Here is a 25,802-nt window from a genome sequence, read left to right as displayed (position 1 = left end):
GGATGACTGTAGGAATGTAATGCATATTTTAGTCTATGATTATATGGATTGAAAGAGTTGAGAGAAGTCATGCACGAACAAAACAGCGTTTTTTAAGATATAATTCCTTCATTGACAAAAAATCCGTTCTTTACATGGAACCTAAATTAAATGAATATGTTGCTATGATTTGCTATATGAAAAGAAACTTCATCAAAATCAACATGTTGCTTTCTTAAAGTCTATAATATAAGTGGTATTATCTATTAATTTCGTATTAATGTAAATGTTTTGAGTCAGGACAATAGGTCACTGGACATTGTATCAGCTATGAATGAAATGAGGCTAAAATAAGGGAGAAATTACTGTGCTTTGAAATGCTTTCCATTCTTCAGCGTAACTATTTGAAATACTTATTCGTTTATAGAAATGAACATTGAGACTTCAGAACTGCTGATTAGTATAATTCACTGTTCTGGTTTAATTCCAGAACGTATCAAGTACTTACACAGTCTTACATCAGTTGTATATATATTCAGTGAGTTTTACTGGAAATGACTAGTGCAGAGGTAAAATAGTAGGAGTGGTTTTAACAAAAGACTAAAAAATTGCACAGAAAAAAAAAAAAAAAAAAAAAAAAGAAAAGGTTACATTCCACAGGCAAATCTGATTCCAATGAGATGCAAACAGCTCATAAATAAATGAATTCACTATGAATAGATATTTAATGAATAGATAACACAATAATATCATTCCACAGTGTTTTATTCTTCAGATAGCTTAGTATGAATTGCTGTTCTTAGCACAGACCTTTAAAGTCTACAGAAATTGAAATCTTGAAATCTTCATTCAAGAAAAACTCTAGCTGAGGGCAGTTTTAGTTCTACTTGTGTAAGGATTGAAAAGAAGATTCTGAAAATATTTCCATGTTTGACTTTATCGTTTTCATTTCAGTTGATAAAGGACAACAAGCATTAGATATGACAGTAATTTAAAGAGTCAAATTAAATTGCTCATATTATGAAATATGTTCCAATATAGTCCACCTTTGAGATCTCCAAAGCTGCCTCCTTGAATCGCACTCACAATTTCACCAAGCTTTATACAACTGAGGCTGCTCATCCTTCTGCTGGTTTTGAGAGCAATCTATCATTGTGCACTCAACCAGCCATTTTGGGACTGCCCTCTTTTTAAAAGGTGCAGTGAGGACTACTACTGTGAACAATGAATATTACTATTCATTGTGAACTACAAACATCCAAAGGAAAAAAAGTTGTTAGTTGTTCTTTAAGACATGCTCATATATACAATCAGAATTTGTCCTCCTATTTTTCTTGCCAAAGTTTCTGAGAGATTTTCAGGTATTCTGAGACTGACAGGGAAACAAAGACTGTATGTGTGCTGCACAAGTTGGCTGACGCAAGATGTGCAACCGTATGAACGTAGACTGTACTTTGTAAGAAAAAGCAGTCATACATAGATAGCCATTCTTTCTGGTTCTAATTGTCTTTGTTTCTTTTGTTTATCCTTTCATTCTGTTTCTTATGAAGAAAATCTGTCCTCCTGCTCTGCAATAGAGGTATAATAATCCAACTTCGGTGGGAAGAATAGGCCAATTTTATGGTATGTTTTTAATTGATGTCCTTGACCTCCATGATGTTTATCAAAAGCATCTGTCATGCTGAATAATTTAAAAGAATGGTTAAGTAGTGAGGCTATTTGCAGGGGATACTCAGCAATTAGGAGAAGTTAGTCTGAGATTTTTTGATGATGCCTAAGAGACAGGTTGGTTGTGACCATGTTTTTTAAGAGGAGCAAAGAAGAAGCTGTTTCATAGATTTTTTTTATTATTTTTTTTAGAGAGAGAGAAAATATTATAAGCTATATTATAGTACAGAGTATGTGGTCTAAACATGGATCTATTTAGCAAATTTCTAACACTCAGTGGCTTGTCCAAACACAAGGAGTCTCTGTGGATTGGAAGTGATTTTGCATTTGATAAAAGGTGTGGCTCTTTAGGTATCAATCAATGTGTAAAAATGTATATGTCAGGAGGTATTGCAGCAAAAGAGAAGGATAAATTATTTTAAATAAGAAAATCTTTCCTGACATCTTAATTCTTCAGAATTAGCTCAGCTGGTATTCAGGAATGATACAACAGGTATAGAGTGGTTTTTTCCAGTACTTTTCCTTATTTTACCACAAATTTCACCCTACAGAAGTATTGTGTAGTGCCTTTAAATATTACACAGAGTTCTGTGTCACTAGACAAAAACTTGCATGAACAGTAAGAGAATTTGCCATTTATCTTGTTCTTTGATTAGAGTCCATTCTTGATATGGAGAAGCTCCCTGGGACCCGAGGGAATTCAATGCTTGGTACTTGAAAGCTAAGGGTCCCAGAGGTTCTTCAGACATAAATCTGAGCAGCGCAGTGAATCTGAAATGCTCAGAATGTGTTGGGCATGTGCAACTGGGCACTCATGCAGCAAACACAATGTAACCCATCCAGCACCACCTGTAGGTGTCAAACTGACTGTATATGCCCAGCTGGCTCCTACAAAGTCTGCTCAGTGTCATGCTGCATGTGTGATGGTTATGTGTCCAGGATTTCTGGCTGCCTGGCAGCTGCTACCCCAGCTGGACTGCCGAGTACCTGAGAAATTCTGGACAAACAGCCAAATCAGTGATCTAGAACAAGCCAAAACAGTAGCTCATCATAAGAAGTGGTAGATGTGACAAGTACACTTCAGTGGAGAATGGAAGCTCTCTGAAAAGGGAGATTTCCTGCTTACTGCTTCTACACTTCTCTTCGAGCAATGGGATGGATATACACAAAAAAATAAAGCCTCGGTACATTTAGTCACCATGGATTTCTTCTCTCTTGGGAAGCTGTCTACATGTTGCAGATGTCCTCTGCTGCTTAACAGAGAGAGAGTCAGTCTTGCTCTCAGGACACAGCAATCTCTGTCAGAAAAAGTAACGCAAGTAGTGTTTCTACCATACTTAATCTGGAGTGTCCAGCTATGCTATAAACTGCAGAGGGATGTCCCTTCTGTCTAACATAACAAAGCATGTTAGCTCTTCAAAACCTGCAGCCATCTGTGAGAAAAACAAAGGAGAAAACAGGCCACAGGGACAAACAGTCCCCCAGCTGTAATTTCCCAGCTGGGATGTTATTCAATGTGGCTCAGTGCCTAGAAGCCTCAGCCTGTTTCTGATCTCCAGGTCAGTTTCAAAGTAGTTTTGTAATAAACCAGGCATGTTTATGTGTCCACCAAAAATAGCAGTAGCTGTTAAAGCTGAAGCCATTGGGCATGGTTGACACAGTCTTCAGATTCTTTCTCCTTAATTTCTTGGCCCAATTGTTTTGCAACATAATGCTGAAAAAACATAATTCCTATGTGTGTTTGTTTTGGATAAATATCTGATCATCTTGCCATTATGACTGTATTTTGGAATCTATTTTTTAAATGTTACGTTTTGGTTTTTGGAAATGTGGAATTAAAAATACCGAAAGACAGCTGAGTTTCTGCAGATTTTATTTCTTAACCACCTTGTCACCATCTGCAGTTTTTTCTTTGTTAGAAATGTGATTTACTTTGCTTTACAGGATGCTACTTCTTATTTTTCCATTTGGTTACAAATCCTTCCATTTAAATTTATTTCCTTCTTTCCATAATGAAGTATAACTTAGTTTTGCCCCAATTCCACTAAGGTTCTTTTTCTGCTGATGTCCAGCTCATGTCAGGCATGATTTCTGTGTCTCAGTTCAGTCAGTAACCTGTAGAGCACAAAAATCCTGTGATCTCTCTCAGCATCTTTCATGTATCTCCTTTCTCAAGGTGCCATGCAGGTAGAATAGGCGTCATGAATTTCCCATAAGCCTGGCAGGTAGCTACAAAATGGTAGCTGGTTACTATCTTGGGCAGACTTAGAGCTGTGATGAAATTCCCCATAATCTATTTTCTTGTTCTAGGAGCAGCCAGTTGGCTCATAATATAAAGTGGTGGGTGACAGGAGTATATTTTTCTTTCTCATTAGTTAAAGGTTCATGTTAATACTTTTTTGTTGTTGTTCTTTCAGTGTTTGTAGTGAATCAGAGTAATCAATGTACTTGTATTTTTGATTTATGTGAGAGTTTGTGCCTAGAATCTCAAGAGAAATCACTGGAAGGTAGCATAGGAGCTGGGCTCACATTGTGTTGGAGTAGTGAGGTTACATTTGGTTAGTGTAATTCTTAAAACCAACAATTAAGGAATAAACAATTAAAGTAATACCGTTAGCTGAATGACAGTCCCCAGAAAACTGATAGTAAGATGAGCAAACAAGGAGGGAAACCAGACAAGAATATGAAGTCCATTATCATAGCCTGTGAAGTAATAGTTTGCCTTTCTGTAACCAGGCGAGACAATCCATCTTTGTCATACTTACTGTACACAATGTAAATGTTTCTAATATACTAATATTAGAAATAAAATTCAGTCTAATATAAAAAAAATAAAATTCAGTCTAATTCTTGTCTCACTTCAGGAGCACCTGGAGTGACAGCAGCTGTACCAGAGCTGTCTGTGCTGCCGCTGCTCCAGCGCCAGGTCATGCACGGGTAGTTGTTGGAGAAGACAGAAGGAACAATGTTATTGCTATCTGTCTGTCAGTCCTTTGTTAGTGCAGGATTTGTCTCCCCTGATCTCCTCGATCTGAGGCTGAAAAGGGAATTAAGGAGCCCTAGCAGCCTTCTGTCAGCCTTGCTTCTTTTTCTGCTTATCCCTGTAAGAAGAGGATAGAGGATACCATCTGCAGTAATGCAAAATTGTCCTTGCAGCAGTGCTTAGGAAATTTTTAAAATGAAATTGTTTTGGAAGGTACAAATCTTCTGGCTTCAGGGGGTAATACATATGTTCATGCCAATGCAAAATATTGTCCATTGTTTCAGTGTAGCTTACATATGTTTATTTTTACTTTCAAACAATAGGCAATGCCCCTGGGTGACAGTGCATAGGCTGAATGAGTCCATAGAACGAGAAAACATGATTTGTCAAATGACTTATTCAGAAAATACCAAACTGAATGAATTCATTTGAACAGTTCTATTATGCTCCCCTGATGTGCTATTCTTTAAACAGAGGAACCTTATTAGTGTAACAGTCACTCCAGGCCTAAGATGCTAATGTTTTCTTTGGAACTATGTTGGAATCTACATATGTAGGAAACATTTTCATTTTCTAATTATTACAAATGATGTTCTGTTCTTTAGAAATAGAAGTATTTTCTGGGGAAAAAGTTATGCTCAGGAAGAACCTAAGTAAACACTTTTTACTTAGGGTTTTCTCTAGAATAACTAAAACCAAATGGACCGAGCTCATTGGATTCAATTAAGTTATGAACTGCCGTGACTATATACTTGGAAAAGTACCTCTCAGTAACAGATTTTCTGCTTGTAGTCTGTCTACAGACTGAAAATAGTATTGCTGGATTGCTGTGCTCCAGTTTGCTACTTTATTAGGCTAGTAAGTTCTGATGCTGTCAGTTTGTTAAATTTCCTCTTTAAAAGAGAAAATATTAGATATTTATCACTATATTATAATTTTTAAAATATTCCAACATTCTTTTGTACACAAAGTTTCCCTTAATAGTGTCTTTATTTAGTACTGGGTATTCGGAAAAGTTGGGAATGAGGAATCAGTCCCTCAAACTCTGGATATGGTAGACCCATTATCTCATTCAGAATTACACTGTCGAAGAATGAGAATAAGAAGCTCTCTCCTTCATGAGCACTGAAATAGAAAATTGTGTTTCATAGGATCCTGTGATTCATTTACACATCTGGCCAGCATTGATGAATATTTGCAATATATGCATATGTACTTACATGCACCAAAATACAATAGCTGTTTTTTCCAAACCAACCTACTTCTTAAATCATGTAGAACTATTGATATCTCCACAGCTGGTTGTGAATGTTGCAGAAGGAGTGCAATCAACACTGAACAGTTGTATTATGAAAATATTCTCATATGCTTTTCTTAAAGCTGAAGGAAGACTTCTGTTCAGAGCTGATGATATCATTCTACAAGTTATATACAATCAGGATGCATTTTACATTGCTGAACAGTTAAAGAAGCAGGGTTAGGCTCACCCAAACCACTAAATATATAAAATATCTTTACAGAGAGCTATTCCAGGTTTACCTGGGATGTTAATATGCTTCTAATACACACCCACACCTCCCACCCAAAACAAACAAACAAACAAAAATGTTCAAGAGGTTGGTATATTTATCACAATAAATAAGCATTAAAATTTGTCACACGCCCATTTCTATTCTGACCTTGTCTCCATGCTCTAAGACCTGCTACTTATTTTTAAGCATCTTAAATTTGGCCATTTGGGGGAAATTAAAATAAAATTATAATAAAGTTAAAATAAAATAAAATTAAATAATAAAAAAGCCCTGTATACAAAGCTGTTCCTCTGACTTTATTTTCCTCGTTCTTTATCTTCACATTAATTTCTCAGAAATAATCAAGAGATAACTTGTACTTAGTCATATAGATGAGCATCCAAAGCACTAATTCACAGATTATGATTTCTTATCCATATGGCATTGCTTTTCAGTCATGCTTTTGGGGTCAGCTTAATATTTAATTCATGAACAAATAGATGTGATAAACAACAGAGCAACAGCTTCCAGATGTGCATCGTTTCTGACTCCTTTCCAGCATAAAAAAAAAAAATAGATACACAAAGTATTTCTTAGCTTTGGACAACATGGAAAAAAAAACCTCTGGCATTCAAGGTATAGCTTAAACGAAATTCGAACACCTGGATTCAGGAGAGCTATCTAGAAAATAAAAAAGATTCTCATCCACTTTTATTCATGAAATACAGCAAAATTCCTTTGCTAGTGCATAGAGAAGTACTGCTATACTGACTGAACTGACTGTCCAGGTGCCTATCTCCTATCCATTGAGAATCCAGAAATTACATGTTCTGCTGCTGAAGTCTCCTGAAGAGTATTTTTTGATAAACATCCATGTTTGGCTAAAAATGCTTGGCAGCATTGAGTTCAACTTAAAAAAATATATATTATAAAAAAAAAAAAAAAAGATGAGTAGTGACAGCCAACTTTGGGATGATAGTATAAAGTTCTGAGCATTTGTTTCTAAACTCAGAATGCATCCAGGCTCTCAATTCCCGTTTCAAAGAGATGTGGAACTGCATTCCAGAGCACTTAGTGCGTTCTGTTGGTTAGCCTAGATATCCCAGTATTGTATATGCAAACTGTTATGAATTTATGTGCACTTCCCATAGTGCTTCCTGTGCCTTTGGGCAAATGGGTCTGTAGCATTCCCCTCATTTAGATTAAAGGGACTTGGAGATCACCGCAACAATACAGGCCTACAGAGCCTATGACAATCTGTACTTAAAGGAAGGGAAAGGTCCAAAATGCTATCATTAGAAGAATACCGTTTTTGTACAGGTTTGTCGTATAGCCCTATCAAAGAACTTTTGTATACCAACCAGGAAGTGCAAAAGGTAGTCAGAAAAAAAAAAAAAAAAAAGAAAAAAGAAAAAAGTGTGGGATAAAGGTAATTGTGGAAATGCAGACCAAGCAATGAATAGTTACAGAAACTATTCATCTATCAGGAAAGTGTAAGCATTCCTCTTAGAAAAATAATTATGATGTAATCTGGCCAGAACTAACAAGAACATGTAGGAAACGGGAAGGCAGGGGAGTTAGTATGGAGATTAGAGACAAAGTTGGGGAAGAATTTAGAGGGCTATATCTTGAACAGCTCAAGAAACAATCAGTGAAGTCAAGTGCAGTGTTATTCTACAGCAACACGTGGCAGAGAGGACTTTCTTATAAGAAGCTTTCTGTTTGTAAATTAGATCATGCTTGAAGGTATTAAATATGTTGATATAAACTGTTACTTCCTCTGTTGAGTACTGCAAGGAAGAGAACATGTCCCAGTCAGATATTTTAAATAGTAATCTCAAAATGTGCAGTAGGCTACACCATAATAAAATGTATGCCTTTGAATCCATGATAGATAAATTTCAAAGAATGAGAGTATGTTAGGAGAATTGCGCATTTCCAAATGTGTTTGGTAGAAGTTGTACTTCCAATTTTGAACCTGTTGTCTTTCTGAGGTTCTCTGACTGATGACTTCTACTAAATACTTCTACATTTACCTTGTTCTTAGTGGTCTGCCCAATCTCTTTGCTGGCATTTTCAGTTTCTACATCTTTGTGACTAGAAAAGCCTGCAAAAGACTGTTTAGTTGTATTTCACAGGTTTCTGTTAACTTAATGTTAACTTATGTAAAATAACTTAATGTCATAGCTTAAATTGCCAATAAAGTTGTGCTTGTGCTGAGTTGCCAAACTGTGCCGGAATAGCCAGAACACAGGCACATTCTTGCTTCTACCTGCTCTATTTTGGGGTCAGAAACCTTTGACAGCAAACTTTGAGAGGGGGAGAAAAGGGAGAGAGAAGGAGAAAGGAAAGCCAGTTAAATCTTAGACTGCTGCAGATGTTTCTTCTGTGAACAAAAGGCAGAAATCTGATGCAGCAGGTTATACTTTACGATATGTTGCTCAAGTATTGTCATTAATATATTTTTAATGCTGATGAGACTCATCTTACCTTGAAAAATATGTTGGCTATCGTCAGAAGACCCTGAGGACTTCAGTAGTGATTTTTCTTTCCTGATGCCTAAGAGACTTTCTGAAAGTTAAGGCTCATCAGTGTACGTGGAGGTTTGGCCAACCTTGTATTCCAAAATAGATCACTTGCCTCAGAAATAGTGTTGAATCAGGTTGCCAGTGCAGACTGTTTTGCCTCCCCAAGTTGTCCTCAAAGAACTATTTGATCCTTTTATTTTATCTTATCTTATCTTATCTTATCTTATCTTATCTTATCTTATCTTATCTTATCTTGTTTTCCATTGCAGCAGGACAAGTGATATAAAGAAGAATAAGAATTTGCCCCAATTATTTCTCTGGCTCAGAAAAAGGCTGAACAGCTTGCCTGCTGTTACTGTTGTGGGATGCTGAGATAAAATAGATGTTTTTGTTGTTCCATGACTTTTCTTGACAGATACTTACTATCATATGTTGTGTTCTTATAAAATTTCAGCACCAGATTTTCAGAAGTATCTCATACATCTGATAAGATTTCCAATAACTATCTCCATTTGAAGTTTCCTTGTTTGAGAAATTACTTCATTCAAGTATCTCCATTTGAGTTCAGTATCTCCAAGTTAAATGCCTGAGTGGAGATAAGGTATTTTAGAAATCCTTTGTAAGCTGTTAAAACTCCAGCCTCAAACTCAGTTGAAGACATTTCCCTACAGGGCTTATGGAAGTTATGTGAGTACCCTGCCTCTCTGTCTGTAAAACCTTCCTCACAGATGATTTGCTGAATATACAGCTTCAATATATTCTCATTCAGCAGGATATTTTGTCCTCCTCAAGTGGCTACATACAACTTTATTAATTAAGGGCAATTGATCCAGATCCTAGAGTAGGTCTTCACAGTTGGGTGACAGCTGGGTCCAACTGCATACGTAGGAACCTTGCATTACTAACAGTGAACCTGCCTACTTCTGCAGGCCAAGAGACAGTGCAACACTTGTTTATATGTTGTGGCTTATTTTGTTCTACTAACATCTGAACCACTTAGAGATTTGTGGATCTGTGCAAGCTGTCCAGGACAACCACTAGACAGCGAAAGAAAAATGCACTCTCTACTGGTCTAATTACAGTAGAATGTTATGCAGAAACTCTCAAAACAGTCCTCTCTCAGTGTGCCTTTGTCATGGGTGAAAGTTGTGTTAGTGTTTCGGCCAGCTAGTCAGCTGTGACTCAGATATACATACCTCTGCTCTGTGCCTTGAAAATATAATCTCAATTGAATTAAACAATTGTTACAACTGTTAGAGACTAAACATAGATCTAATGCTTAGGGCCTCAGAGCATCATTAGAAGCCTCAAATGTCCCAGGTGGGTGGATAAGTTCCAGGAATGGGAGGTTCTCTGAGTGCATAAGAAGATGTTCTGCTACGTATTTTATGTAATGACAACAAAGATTTAAAGATGATAAAAGAGACACAGTACCCTCACTAAGCTATGAAGATTTCAGAATCTCCAAGAAGTTAAGCTAAACACAGACTTGGAAAATGTTGTAAAATAATATCAAAGGCTTAAGAAATAAAACAGGAGATGATAGATTATTGACTAAGGTTCCAGCCTGTCAAAAGCTAAGTTAGAAGAGACCATGAAACAAGTAAAAGGTCTACCCACAATTGTAGATACCAATATTCCCAAAGGAAGAAAGTTAGGGTAGTATGTGTGCTCTTAGCTTGTCCCATATTTTATCCTTTAAGTTAGCAGTCTTTGAAAAAGTACAATATTATATGGAATGTCTGATTAAATATAAGAGAAGCTTTAAAATCTGTAATGTGGACTCAAGTGAAGATGAAAAAATGTACACTTTTAAATAAATATTTTTTAATTGCTACATGCTAATTTTAGTATTGGCTTGAACTGTATTCAGTATTGTCAAAGCATTCATTGCCTGAAATAAATTGGAAGATAATTTGAGTTCCTGGAAATAGTCTGGAGGAATACAAAGACAAAAAGTTACAGGAGAACCATATTATTCAAGTTACTGATTCTGATATTTAGTTAACATATAGGATACTTTCCTCTGCTTTACATAACTCCTAATTAGACTGCCCTATTCCATTTTGTCTTCTCCATTTCCTTCCTTGCTTTTGTCTCCTGTCACAAAGCTGAAGTTCTGTGTTACCAGTTCATCTCTTTTCCATACCTCAGGATGGTACATGTGTCCAGAAACACAGGCCAAAACCAACAGATTTATCACAGCCTTAATGACAGCTGGCTGCATGCTGAGTGAATTCTTAAATTCCCCCAAACTACCTTTTTGCCAAAACATGTGGAGTTGTAGCATTCAACATTTTATTGGGACTGTTATCTCCAAATGAAGAATGACTCCACTGGAAAAAAAGTATTTTGTATCAGCTGCAGACCTATTTTTAGCTTCTTGTTTGGTGAAACTTCAGAAAACATAATTAGCCATATGTTGTGAAATGCTTGCCAAGTCTTAAACTCAGTTTTTGCAGACCACGTTTGAGCACTACCTTGTCCACAACTTTATGCTGTTGGAATCAGATTTATATATATATATATATATATATATATATATATATTACTATATATATATAAATGAGAATGTGATTCTTCATATTTCTTTGGGTAAATATTTGTGTTTATAAAGGTTTTAGAACTGGCAGTACTAAAGATTGAAATATTCCATTTGTTTACATGGGAAGGCAAGAGTACTGGAATCATCCCCTAATTCTATCACTTATGAACTTCAAACCTTGCATTGGGGTGGTGGTGTTCTCAGAGATAGAAAAGTAGAGTAGGTCAGGAACATTCATTCTCCCCCACAAGTATTTGTAGTGCAAACAGAACAAGATTATTCTAATCAAAAACATAGAAAACATTAACTTTTTTTTTTTTTTGTCAAAAATAAGAGCTTCTATGTAAACAACAGAAGTGTGGTTTTTTGTTTGTTTGTTTTTTCCCCAAAGGAAATCTAAGTAAACTGTTAAATTTCAAATTGGATTAAAACAAAATGAAAAATTAAATCATATCTGGCTAAATCTTGGTATGGAATTATAGTCAGGTGCCTCATGATAACATGCTATCTTCTGACCAGAATTCCTATTTGGGCTGCTTTTCCTGAAAGATGATTATAGTTTCTCCTCAGGAACTTTTCAGTGAAATGAAGTTCAGTTTCTGCTCCCTGAATAAGCAGTTTGTACTATGTGAATCAGATAAATGTGACCTTTCTATTTCTATAGAAGAAAAAAGAAAAATTCTTTTGCTATAAGAATGGTAAGACTGGAATTTTCTTTTCCTAGCTGAAGAAGTTTTCTTCGGTTCCCCTATGATTATAGGTGGTCTGGTTCCAACTTCTCTTTTTTTTTTTTTTTTTTTTTCATGAAGTCACCAAATATAAGAAGGACAAGATGTCTTATATGCTATGGTCCATGTCATGGATGGAGCAGAAGTGTATGAAGGCCAGAAGGAAAAGAGAAAGGAGTATTTGGGAGAGTTTCACGCTGTTGGCTGGCTAACAAATAGTTTGCCATAAAAGTAGGGCTTCTGCAGCCTCTGTGCTCTCTGTCCCAGCTGTCTCTCTACTGGTAAATTCTTGGTAATTGAAAGTGAAGCCTCTTGGCTATAATCATTTAAAAGAAACAGCTCCTATATTCTTCTGTTTCCATGTATTTGTGTTGACTGAAGGCTGTTATATATCAGTTTGTAATTTGGTCTTACTTTCATTGACTTGTTTGACTTGCTTATTTTCAGTTAACCTCATTGCTGCTTGGCAGAAGTTTATGCAAAACATTTGGATTGTTGCAGATCTGTTTCTAGCAAGGTTAAAGGAATAGAAATAACTCTACTGAAATTGCATATTGACAAGATAGAGAACTTCACATATAAGTCACCTTCATTTTCAGTTAGCTTTCATGAAGTTACATGTATAGTTGGCTTTCTGAGAAAGCTCGGTTAAGGTCAATCCATTGAGATGAATCACAAGATTGCTATGAATTGTTTCATAACTGACTCATGGTTCAGTGCAAAGTGAGTAACATCACCCTATCTGATACAGTACAATAAAAAGATCTAAATATCCAGAATAACAAAAAGCAATGCGAGTAAAAAAACTGGTATGTTTAATTACTTTTCAGTGAGTATTGACTTCAGTCTTGTTGCTTTATAAAGCTTTCAAAGCACAAATAACATGTGTCGATCATGTAAATAAGCTTCATCTGTAAAAATGATGAATCAAGTTTTCTTTTTTTGTTTATTTGTTTGTTTTGTTACAGAAATCAGGAGCTTACTTAACTGAATGCCCTTTTTTTTTTATTTATTTTTGGTTGAGTGTTAGAGCTGGAGCTGAGGCAGGATTTATTTGGTTAGCTGTGGTATGTCAGGTTAGTTCTTTCAGTTAATTTGTTTCTCAGTAGCTGAAGGCTTTTCTTAATATTACAGATAACTTTATATAGAGCAGAATTCACTGGTTTAAAGAACTAGTAGAAAAGACTAGAACTAATTGAAAAGAATAAAGCTTACTGTGCAGCAAAATGGGAATCTGCAATATCTCTTATAGACAATGAGTAGGTAGTGTTTTGGGGGTTTTGGTGTGTTTTGTGTGTGTGTGTGGTTGTTTTTGTTTTTTGTTTTGGTTTTGTATGTGTCGGTTTTTGTTTTGTTTTGTTTTTTGTTAGTTTTCTAAAACCATACAAAACAAAATAACTTGGCTGTTATACTGTAATGTATTGCATACAATACCTGTTCCACAATGCTGCTGAATACCTAAGAATTATTCTCTAAATTCTTTAGAGAAAGTTAATTATTCATAGTTCTTTTGTACTTATAAAGCAGTCTAATCCTCATGACCTGTGAATTTAAGTGTGTTTTTTTTTTTCCCATTCTCCATTTAAGCATTTGAAAGCACTTAATGACTTAATTTGCTCTGATTATCTTACTCTTTAAATCTTCACTAATAAGTAAAGTTCAGAATACATGCTAATATGATGTACATAGTCATCAATCTGGAAAAAAAAATGAATCCATCATGGATAATTTTTCTTTTTTTTTTTTTCTATCACTAGTATCCAGATGTATAGATTAGTAAAGATTGTGAACAAGTCTCTGCTTAGAAATTGTTTTAATTTCAAATCTTAAAAGACATAATCCATCCTCCCCCAGAACAGCATATATGCTGAAGCTGCACATTAAGTTTTTCCTTTATTGGTTACATTAATATCAATGAATAATGTCTTCCCATGGGGTAATCTAATTATGGTTTGAAATAATTGGTGAACTGAAACAGTGTCATAGATCAAGGAGGAAATTAATAAAAGGGTAAAGGTGAATTACATAGGGCATGAGATCCTAACTAGGAATAATGAGATAATGAAATTAAGTTAAGTTTCCATCAAACACCAGTGATATCTATACAGTGAGCTCTGTTGAGCAGTGGAACTTGCAGAAGCTCTAGCACATGGGATATTTAAAACCGAGTTGAACAAACATGAAAAAAATGGATTGTAGTGAACCAATTTTTCTCTGGCAATGAGGTGGACTGGATGACCTAATATCTCATTTCTACTGCTAGCGTCTACAAGTCTGTTTAAACAAATACTTGGAATTCTGTATGTCTTCTAAACTCACTTGGACTTCTTTTGTAGCAGGAGCAGCAGGACCTCATTATCCTGTGAAAGTGCTTGACAGTAAATAAAAAGCTTCATTTTCAGTCTTTCTTATTGGACAAAATTGTATTTTAGGCTACATAAAGTTAAATTGTGCCTACCTGCTTACTTGCAGCAAGGAGAGCTCAGAAAAGTGCTCGTCCTATGGATCAGAGGGAATCCCCTTAAACAGGCCAACTGCACATGGGATTTCAAATGGTAGGAAATAAGCAACGACTTCATTAATTTTTGACATTTTAAAATTGTTTGCATTTTTGTCTTTTGCAGACCATCTGAAAGGAGAACTAACCCAGAGGCATATTCAAAGAGTTGTTCTAGGTAAGACTGAAACACTCGGAAGCAACAGGGATCACAAGTTGTCTCCCTTGGCTTAATCTTTTTGTTGGGCAGGTTGTACTTCTTACAACAGTTTATGCCACAGTGTTGCCTCAATAGTTAAAGAACATGGAGTCTGTGAACTTTGCCAGAGATTTGGCTCTAAAGGCATCTTCTTTTGTATGTGGTGAGAAAAATAGTAAAAAAGTTTTTTTGTTTTGTTTTGTTTTATTTTGTTTTCTTCTAACTGTAAAAGCAATCTTACCAGGGTGACCAAAGCAAGAACAGAGAGGTCTAATATCCCTGCAATTTTTAAATTGATTTGTGTGTGTGTGTACCCTTTGTGATGACTCTTGGATTCCCACTAACAGATATTGATTTGTCCTAAAACTGAGCCTCTAGTTAGCCATGTTGCCACTATCAATCTAACATCTTTTTAAATTTTCCTCATTCCAACAGTGACCAAAGGCATATACAGGTCATTTCTTTTACATCTAGTTGTAGAAGTTGAAAAGTTATTTCTTGCAGCTTCTGTTGACACAGCTGTGAAGCTGTAAGTGTCTATGTAAGTTGTTCACATAAGTGTAAAGTCATCTAAATTTGGTTTAAGGTGCTTTAAATGGACTCCATTGACTTTGTACTGAAACAGCCTAGAAGTGTCCATATGAGAATTCCCCTTCTGGAACAGTAAACTGCAGGTAAAATGTGACAAAAATAAATAAATAAAAAACACTTGCTGGGGGCAATAACAAGTTAAGCCCACCTCAATTAGATCCATAAAAGAACCCCCAAAAATAATGTCATGGACCTTCTTCACGTAAAAGATGGAGCTAACTCAGACCTGAATGCATTTTATGGTTTTATTTCAATGGTATACATAGCACAGGAAATAATATTTATCTCCTAATTAGAGAGAGAAAATTTGGGTACTTGCGTTCCTCACAAAAGTCAGGATTACTGCAAATTAGCAAAGTAGTTTCCCCTTTGTCTTTCTAATTTAGGCATGTACATGCCAAGCTCTGTTGATGTTAGTATTTTATACACATTTTCTTTTTTATTTTTTTTTTAAATCAGCACTGAAAACTAATGCTACCTATGTCAATAAAGCCCAGAAGTCAAACTCAAATTATTTTGATCAATATCTGAAGTTCAGCCTGAAAGAGATAAATTTATTATCACGTGGAATTCTTTCTTTAATTCACTCTGTTTTTAACATTATTTATTCATGACGTCACATTAAGAAGTTACACCAAAATGAATCATAGAAATGCTGTTTATTAGAATTCCTTATTCAGTGTTCCCAAAAAAAGTAAGAAGTGATATACTTTCTGCATGTTTCAATCTGCATGATGACATCTTGTATGTCTTATATACTGATATCTTAATATACAGACATTTGTGTTGCAAATGTTGTTTTCAATAACTATCTAAGCTGGTTTTCATAAAATGGGTAAGAATAATTTTTTCATGTGTTTAGGAAATGACATAGTAGTGACTTTATCAGCTATACATTCACATTGTAAATATTCTCTTAGTATTCCATAACGTAGCAGGCAACCCATGCATTTTTGGCTTTTGTTTTGAACATTGCTATCTGCTTATCATCACTAAGTCTGGACCACACAAAGTATTTTCCAGACTTTTGTTTCCCCTTTGTTATTCACTCTTTTAAATGCTCTGGATATTTTGACTTAATATTTATTCTATGAGTTGGGAGAGTATTATTTGCCTGCCTGCTTATTTGGATGAATATTCTTCCAAGGAGTAACAGGTGTCAAGTCTCCCAAGATCTTTCTTGATGAGCAGAATGTCATCAAGATATTTTTAAATGAAAACTCCTGGTAAAAAAAGGCTAATTAAGAGTCTGTTGAAATCCCAACATGAAATAAAACATACAATTTTTTCAATTAGAAGCCAAGTTAACGTCTTCCAGCTGCTTTTTTTTTTTTTTTTCTTAACTTAAAACATTTTATGGTTAAAATGCTTTCAGAAGCTATTTTAGTTGGATTTTAAACAGTATAGATCTGTTTTCCTGATGGCTATGCTTAAGATGTGAATTTCTCATTGAAGGATAACTCCACTACTTATCCATTGTTCTTAGCACTCTCTTTTTTATAACACCATATGCTGAAAGTTAACAAAGGACACAAATATATGGGAGGTTTCACTGGAGGCAAGACAGTACTCCATGTTTTTCAGTACACAACCAGAAACAATTGAATACTTTGTGTAAAATTGCAAGGATTCACTCTCAGTGTCACTTTCATCTTTATTAATGACAATACCTCATTACGCAAATACCTTCTTTTATTCAGTAAGACCTTTCAGAGTAATGTACGGTCTGAAGGGGTAACAATTGGCAAGATTGAGTCCAAAATTATGATTTTTTTTTCTCTATTTTCATATTCTTTCTGCTGTTCTTTACTTCCCTTTCCACCTTCTCATTGATCTCATCTTTCACTTTTCCTAATTCCTCCTGCCTTCATTTTTCCCCCATTCTTCCAGTCCTCCCTTTTTCTATCTTCTCTCAAGTTTTTCCCTCCACAATATCATTCACTTCTGAATTTTCCCTCTTTAAGGGCTTGTATGATTCTTTCCTCTGCCTTTTCACTTCCTTCTGCATGCTTAACTGCATTTTTAGGCAGTATTTAAAATGAAATAATGTGCACAGCACTTAAGTACTGACAGAGGAAAAACAGTGAGTCACCAGGACGCCTCTGGGTGGACAAGGTGGAAGAAAAGGTTGGAAAGAAAAGCTTCACCTGGGTTTGCAATGGTTTAGAATGCAACTGTGTGCTTTTTTATGACACTTGAAGATACTTTACCTGAAGATACTTTAAACTAGCATTTCAGTAAAATAAGAATTTGGTTCTTCATTATCTTATTCTAGTTTTACATTGATTGAATGTGATTGCAAATAGACAATTAGGCTAATGTAACATCATTCACCAGCAGTGGGGGGAGACTGAATCCTAAACTGGAACCATCTGATGACCCAGAAAAACCTATGACATACCGTACTGGGAACACAGTCCTATTGGGATGCATGCTGGCAAAGGCATGTTTTGTACAGTAACTTTCCATAACAGAAACAACTGTACTGAGACTAACACAGTTCTGTCTGTTCAACTGCATCTCAAGTGGAGGCCTCTGTTGTGTTAACTCTGGAAGTTAGAAAGGACCCATGAATGTACACTCGGACACTTGGCTCATGTGCCCATATGAACAGAAATGTTTACTAAATCTGCAAGTCCCACAGCTGTTCTGTCAGCTTCAAACAGATCTTGACAGAGTTTCATACACAGAAATTTCATTATGTGCAGCCTGAAACATTTCCTAAATCAAGGTGAAATGATGCATCATCTTCAGTATATCATGTCCCTCTTTAGCAATAATCACAATTACTTTCTGAGCTTACTTGAAATGCGGTTTTGCAGCTTTCCATTTCAAATGTTTTGCCTTTTTTTTTTTTTTTTTTTTTTTTTGGAAACTGTTTGCAACCTATTAGTTCTTTTGGGATTCCCCTGAAAATATCCAGAAGGGGCAACACCTTTTGGTGTCTGGAGAAATTTGTAGGGACCAAATTAATCTCTCTCTTTCTGTGCAACTCCATTGTTCTCTGTAGTGCTATTTGGAAAAAAAAAAATGTAATATCTAACATGGGTAAAGATGATAAATATGGGTCTTTGTAAGGAATCTGCAACCTTAGTAAGGATTTCAGCATCAAGGCCCAGTTTGTAACTTTGTTTTTAGAAATAATAACTTATATTTATTCTGTTATTGGAAGACCTATTCCCAAGATCATTTTTGAACAAACTTCCTTGGGGGTGAAGAAAGAAAACAAAACAAAACAAAACAAAACAAAACAAAACAAAACAAAAAAAACTATTCCTCCTGAAAAATAAAATGACTAGGTGAGTCAAAAATAACAGATGTATTTCAATCCCAGAAAAATGCATACTAGCATTTGTTTTAGAGTGGCAAATACTTCCGTGCCTTTCTTTGATTAGAAGTGAAAGCAGCATTATCAGAACCAGGATTGGTAGAATCAGGAACTGCTGCTCCCACTTGTCCCACATGAGACATAGTGCATGTCATTAGAAAGGTTGTGCCACCATGGTTTATATCTGGTAAGTATATAGAGGATGCTTAGGAATTGTATGAAAATCCTCTCTGTAACCATTGCAACATCCTGCAGACATATATTACACTGACTAGGCTAATAATCAATAACAGTCTTGAACTCATCTTCTGTGATCTGTGTGAATGGAAAGCACATAGCACTTCCAAATTGCTGGTTTGCATCACAGTTAATCTCTTATTTAAATAAATCCATATTTAAATAAAATGAGCTCTGTTTCTTTCACTGCTTTACATCTTGTAACTGAGAAGCCATTTAACTTTGTTCATATGAAGCAGAGTCTTAATCTGTCCTAATGCCATGAAATGAGGAGACACAAGTGTTTTCAATCACAAAATGACAGAAGCTGAGAAAAGTGGCAGTCTGTGTTTTCCCACACAAGTCCAATACAATCCATGGAAAATAATAGATGGTCTGCTTTAAGGCCATCATTCCTGGCACTAACAAATGGTATCTTATATATAGGCTAAAAAAAGACCTTTGAAGAAATATTCAGTTTGTCTGAAGTCCAGAATTTTAAGGTTTTTTGTTTTGTTTTGTGACAAGAGATAACTATGTGGGTCTGTTCATGTATTTTCAACCCATAAAATATGCTATTTTTAGGGATAAAAGTAGGAAAAGAAAGTATAGTCAGTTTCCAATGGTCTCTGAATACAGGAAAGTTTTCTCTTAGAAATTCACGATTTTGTTATGCATAATATTTCAGTGTGTTGTGTTCTTAAGAACTTGTGCTTGAGATCTCAAACAACAGCAGTGCTTTTATTGTAAAAGTTCGCTGCTCCTGTGCATGGAGGGCACTGTTTTTATTCCTAGGGTGTCCTCTAGTGGTTCCAAAGCCACTCATTTTAGTGATGGATTTCTTAGGTCTTTCTATTATTTCAAAGGAAAACAATCAGAGATGCTTTGCATTAAGGTTTATTTTTGGTTTTCTCTTTCTGACAGAAAGTTGGTAACATTGTTCTTGTTGAAAATGATCATTTTTCACAATTACTAGGACAAAGATATAAATAGCAAAGCTGGCTGAAAATTCAGAAAACATTGCCTCTTTCTTAAAAAGAAAAGATTTACTCTGCCAATGATAAGGATCTTCTTGAATATGCTTTGTTTAATTATTGCAACATATTAAATGCCTTTAGAAATATTTGCTAAATAAGTTTTTAGGCAAATACTTGTAATGCTAATGGACAATGAATTTTGAACACATATATAAGTCATTACACAGGATATTTTAAGTAGATTAGAGGTTCTTTGTAGCTTCTTGTTACTGTAGTGTAGCTAAGTCATTGCAATTATTCCAGGTGTGTCTCACAGGAAACCAGCATAGAATTTGGCTTCAGAAAACTGTGAAGTTACACACCATAACAGACTTACTCTCTCAGACTCACATGCTTTTCTCAGGCTTAGTTTCAGTGCCATCTATGCCTAATACACTGAGCTCTTGCAGAACTTTTGTATTTTTGTACGTACTAAGTTCTTTTGTGAAGATTATCACAATCCAGAAAAAGAAACAGGGTTTTGAAGCAGCAGCTAGACAAGCAGCAGTGGATCCCATGCCATAGTACTTGAGGTTTGTTGTCAGGTGTTATGTTTTTTTGTTTGTTCGTTTCTTTGTTTTTCCCAGTATTATGTAGGAATGAATTTCAGAACTGTACAAGTGTATTACAATAAGAAAACTCTTCTTAAATCTGGCCATTCAGACCTCAAGCCCACCCAGACCTTTCTTTCAGTAGGTTTCTCTTTAGCTATTTCTGGGTTGTTTTCTAGTTTTCTTTGTTTCTGTGTACTTCTGTTACTCTTTTTATCAGGTTTTACTAGCTGCAGTGCTAAATTCTAGAGGCAGCCATGAGTTTTCTCTCTCATTGTGTCCTCAAGGAAGAGAGCACTGCATCTTTACAGGAAATCTTTGCAAGAATGTTGTTCTGAACTGTCAGAGAAAATTCTGAGATTGTTTTTGTGTTCATATTAAGCTTCCCACATGACTTACTCAGCTTCGGTTTATCAGATCTCAAAAAAAGAGTAGCAGACATCTTTGGATCAAGTGATATTTTTATTAGGAGTCATGAACTTGTAGCACAGCAATCCGTTTCTGAGTTTTATTGACACCAACTTTAAGATTTCACTGTTGTTAGGACAGCTTACAGTCTCTGTAACCTTTCTTGCAATAAATATTTCTTCCAAAACACTAATGAGTTCAGAGTGAATTGCATTATTATTTAGAGACTCCTTTAGGTGACTAGTAGGTAAAGAGACAGAATCTGGAGATGAAACTCTTGATTCTCTAATTTCTCTACTAAAATTAAAGTATTAGGAAAAAGATGCTATGAGGATAGTTATATGTGTTAAAAGGGGTCCTCAGAGAGATTTGCAGGATTTCCGTCTTCAGACTTTTCAAGACATGTTTAGACAACCAAGTCTGATTCAGTTGTCATCCAACTTTGAGGAGACAGCCTCCCAAAGTCCTCCCAACCAGAGTGTTTTGGTGATTCTAAGATATAACTTGAGGTGAACAAGTGAAAAAAAAATGTTTTTATGCACTGTCTACTGATTCTATGCCTAAGTTAGTTTTGCTGCAGTACACCTTGGGTAGCCTCTCCCTGTTGGCTCTGGTAGAACAACTATGAGTAACTTACAGGTTAAGGAGCTGCAAACTTCTTCCTTCTGATTATATAAAGTTGAGTTTGTACATTAAAGGCTGTATCCTGTGGGTTGTTGGGCAGCAGGCTAGTTCAGTACCAGTAGGTTTGCTCTGAGAGCTCTTTGTCCATGTAACAAACAGTTTTGTAATCTAATAAACTGTAAACAACCAGCGAAGCTCTTTTCTTATCTGTATTTGCTTTGAGTTTTAAGGGTAAAGGTAAAAGCAAGAATAGCAACTTATACTTGACCAAGTAAATCACATGACAAAGGTGTGAATGAGAAATATCAGTGTTCATGTGGTATTCAGTGTTTCAGATCAAGCTACAGATCTGATGCAAAACTTCTTCCATTTTTTTGTTTTGTTGTAATGGCCAGAAGAAATTCACTATTGCTTTATACATTTTTTTTTCAAATTTTTAAGATCAAAAGAAAATGATGACTTGCAACAAGTAGTTACTGATAATGATAATATCCCACAAACATGCAGAGATTGCATATACTTCTCCAGACAAAAATCTTGTGGATGAGCTATATTTTTTTCTGAATGTCAGGATTGTCTCTTCTCATATGCACTACAGTATAAGTCAGCTGACAACTACCCGGACGTTTTAATTAAGCTCAATGTCCTTTCCTTTATACAAAAAACCTGTTTGAGTGATGAGAAATGAGTAGATATTTATATACTTTTTCTTGCACCTTCTTCAGCCTGTAGCCCAGCACTGAGAGCCTCACTGTTCAGCTCCTACAGCTGATGGATATATGCATGGAAGTACTACCAAAAGTGTGGCACTTAGTGTGAAGTATGAAGGTGGACAACAGGGATAGAGGGTCCCAAAAACATACTCTGGTCACCAAAACTGCACAAGTTGTATATAGCCCTAGTCTAGTACATGTGCCAGAACACTGAACAATACCAACATGAAACTCTGTAAAGAATAATGTTCCTGCTGACACGAAGTCCTATGGTTGTGGCTTCAGAAATTTTTGAGAAAACTTCTACTTCATACCAATATTTAGAAAAGGATTTGTCAAACTCTTTTAGAGGGCTTCTTTTAGCTAAGTGGGAGAGTGGAGACAAAAATTCTGCAGTATTTTGGTCTTTATTGTATACTTTACTAAATTCAGGTCATGGTATATTGATTTCACCAACAATGCTGTGCATCTTTTCTGTTTTAATTCTCTCTTGCAGATTAAATGTCTGCTACTAATACCTTGTAGCAGAAAGATCAAACTTGTTCAGGCTGATACTACTTCGATTTGATTCCTTACACATTTCAAAGTATTGACACTTGAATCAAACTCGTTTTTGTGAATTGAAGTGACATGTCAGTTGCTTGACCCATCTATACCCATACACAGTTTAAACAGAAGCAGTTAAGTATAGAACATGTATGCTTATTTTTCCTTATTTTTTTTAAATGACATTGCTGCTATAAATTCAATGTACAGCCCCAAATAGATGCTTTTGTGCATTGTCATAAGTGTTTGTACTGACAAACATGGCTGGAGTTCCATGCAGAATGCACGTTAAATATCCACTACTTTTAGAAAATGTCAGACCTACTGAATTGATACAGTTACTGTGTGCACTGCATTCCTAAATGTGATGTGGAAGTATAGGATTTACTATGTATGCATACGCATATTGCTCATTCACAGCAAGTCTGGCTCTTACCAGAACCGAGAAATGTACATCTGCTTATCTGAGGGTTCTCAGCAAAACACATGGACACACCAAGCTTCAGTATCTCTACTACGTGCTGTGACACTCAGGATGACTATACCTTTAGCACCTTTAGATATTTCTCATTCTTTTTGCAATAGTTATGGTGCTGTTTAATAACTGCTGTCTCCACCTCAAATATCGGTTATCCCTTTGTTTAATATTATGAACAACATAAGTGACGTAACAATAATCTTATGTAATCTAATGGAAATGCAGGGAAGAATCTGAATTAGTAGGGGTTTCCAGACTATGACCCAGCTACATTACTATTCCACTAAATCAAGTGGTGTGTATGGAACAAATTAAACTTGAAGCTTTTTTCTTTTCTCTCTCTCCCTTTTTTTTTTTTTTTCCTTTCTTCACAGTAAACTGCACTTGTATATTTGGAAACCAACAGGGAACTTTTAGCCACAATGGTTTCAGAAACCTTAATGGCTTGAGTGCAGCTGAAGTGTAGGTAATGCCTTCTGTTTCATGTGTCGGGTATTTTCAGGAACAAATATACAAATGACTAGTTTCAAAGAAGAAACTTAAGGGAATTGAAGTGTGAGTCTGTATTTACCCAAAAGAGCTCAAAGAGACTGGGAAAAAAAAATCTCTACTTTCAGGTGTGCATTGGAAGTCAATTTGCTTGAGCCAATCTTAAGCTAGTAAAACAGTAAACAATGCAATGGTAAATAGAGAAGAGCATACTAATGGATCCTTTTTCTAAATTCAGTGACTAAAATAAAAATAAGAATAAACAAAATACACATGTTTTAATGCCTTCCTACATACACACATTTATAAAACATCCAAAATGAGACAGTTCATTCCAAGGTATGCTTAGGACCACCTGGCCAAAATTTAAAAAATCTATTACATTAGTATTAAGGGTAAAGTGCTCTAAAACCCACAACATAAACTCTTCCAGACATTAGGATATTTTCCATTTGCACATGAATTTAACTGTGCATACCCATCTTTGCTTTTGTATAAAGTACACATTGTAGTGCCTGGTGACAAACATAGGTTGACATGACCTAGGAGAGGAATAAGAAAAAAGAACGGGAGAATTGCTTGCAAGACGATCCTGAATAGCAACTGAAGGGTAGCTCTTTTTAAAAAGCTAAAATGACAACATATGCTGCAGTTTGAAAGCACTAAAGCCTGAGTTTGCCAAAAGCTGCAAAGCTGATAAATAAAGTAATAAAAATATTAACTGGACACTGAAGTCAGTTCTAAATTTGGTTACTTCAAGTGACTATAAATTTAAGCAGATAAACACAAGACTATCCAGTGAAAAAATGAAAATCTTTGACTGTAAAAGTACAGATGGAGGGCAGGGCACAATGTTATTTGAGGCACAAGGACAATAAATCCCTAGGAGTCTGACTTCCAGGATATACTTAGGTTGAGAAATATATGGGTGCCCCAGAGAATATAAAGTTCAAGGTCACAGAGAGTTTCTTGCAAAATTTTGTGACTGTAGACAAGAATCTGTCAGTGTATTTCAAGTTGTTGCCTGCTTGCAGTAAACCATGGTGATTACACTTGGTATCTCATGCTGGAAATAATGTTTTTCATCCATGCTTTCTATAATGCTTTGAAACAGACAGATTGTTAGCAGGTGCTATCGTTTTTTTCTGATACTGTGTGATTTGGTAATGTGGAAAGTGTTGTAAAATTCACTGTTTCTTTTGCTCCAGAATTGGCCCTCTCATTCAAGTAAAAGCATTATAATTTAATATGCCTCTTACAATCTTGCTTACGAAAAAGAAAACATCTTTATGCTATGAATTGTCAACTCATGTAGGGTTCACCTTCCTCTCTGAGTAGGCAGCTGGTATCAGTTGTGTCCTGTGTCCCATTCTGCCAAATGGGTTTTATCTGAAGACAAAACAAAGGCAGTTAGCCTGAAGATAAATACATATATTGCTAGTTGTTTTGCTACCAAATGTAGCACTGTCAAAACCTCTTCCTTGCATTGTGTGACTCGGTACTGTTAATAAAATACCCCAAGCTTTGCCTCTCAGTTGTATGTGTAGTTACATATGTAAAGGAACTAATACTCCTTGGGAGTATGCTGCTGACTTCTGCTAAAATAACTGTTGTACAGAATTGTAAAGAAGTATGCCAGCTGAAGCCCCTTGCATATATACAGGCAGCGTTTTCCTAAACATGTACATGATACATCCTCTACAACCCTGAACCTAGATAAAATGATTTGATGTTTTAATACACTTTTTCTGTTTCTGTATGGTCAGAGAGTTATACAATAAAAAGGAAACTCTGGAGGAAGAAAAACCTGTAGCAAAAATAAAGCAATTCTTCTTAATCATCTATCTTCTATGTTTAAGCAAATAGTATGCTTTATGCATTGTACTGACTACTTACTCAGTTGTCTCTCTTGTACATGTATTATTTTAAATATCTGAGCCTGCCTATTGAGTAATGCTATGATTTAGATGTGAGATACAGAGCACAGCCTGAGCCAGTAACCTCTGCCTTAGCTTCCTAGCTTGAGCTGTAGCTGAAATTGCTGGTTGGAGGAGAGGGCTGCGAGGTGTCAGCAGCAGGAGCCCAGGTGCATAGAGAGGCCAGAGCAGGGATTCAGGAAAGTGAGGGGAACAAAAGAAGTAGCAGGGAATAAGGAAAAGGGAAAAGCAGCAGCAAACAAAAGGGTTGAAAAACACTGCACCAGA

At 35.7% G+C, this 25,802-nt stretch overlaps 1 protein-coding gene across 5 annotated transcripts in view; it reads left to right on the top strand.

Moving 5' to 3' along the window:
- Positions 1-25,802, top strand: part of KIF6 (kinesin family member 6) — a 174,640-nt gene that overhangs the window by 129,044 nt on the left and 19,794 nt on the right. For all 5 annotated transcript variants that reach the window (XM_084513564.1, XM_084513565.1, XM_084513563.1 and 2 more), the window contains one exon: positions 14,567-14,617. In XM_084513564.1, the coding sequence (XP_084369690.1) occupies positions 14,567-14,617 (51 nt within the window). The remainder of the gene's footprint in view (positions 1-14,566; positions 14,618-25,802) is intronic.

Source organism: Aythya ferina, assembly GCF_964211825.1.
Source record: "Aythya ferina genome assembly, chromosome: 3".
NCBI lineage: Eukaryota > Metazoa > Chordata > Aves > Anseriformes > Anatidae > Aythya > Aythya ferina.
Note: the sequence above shows the minus strand (reverse complement) of the source record. Positions and strands in the feature narration are given on the sequence as shown.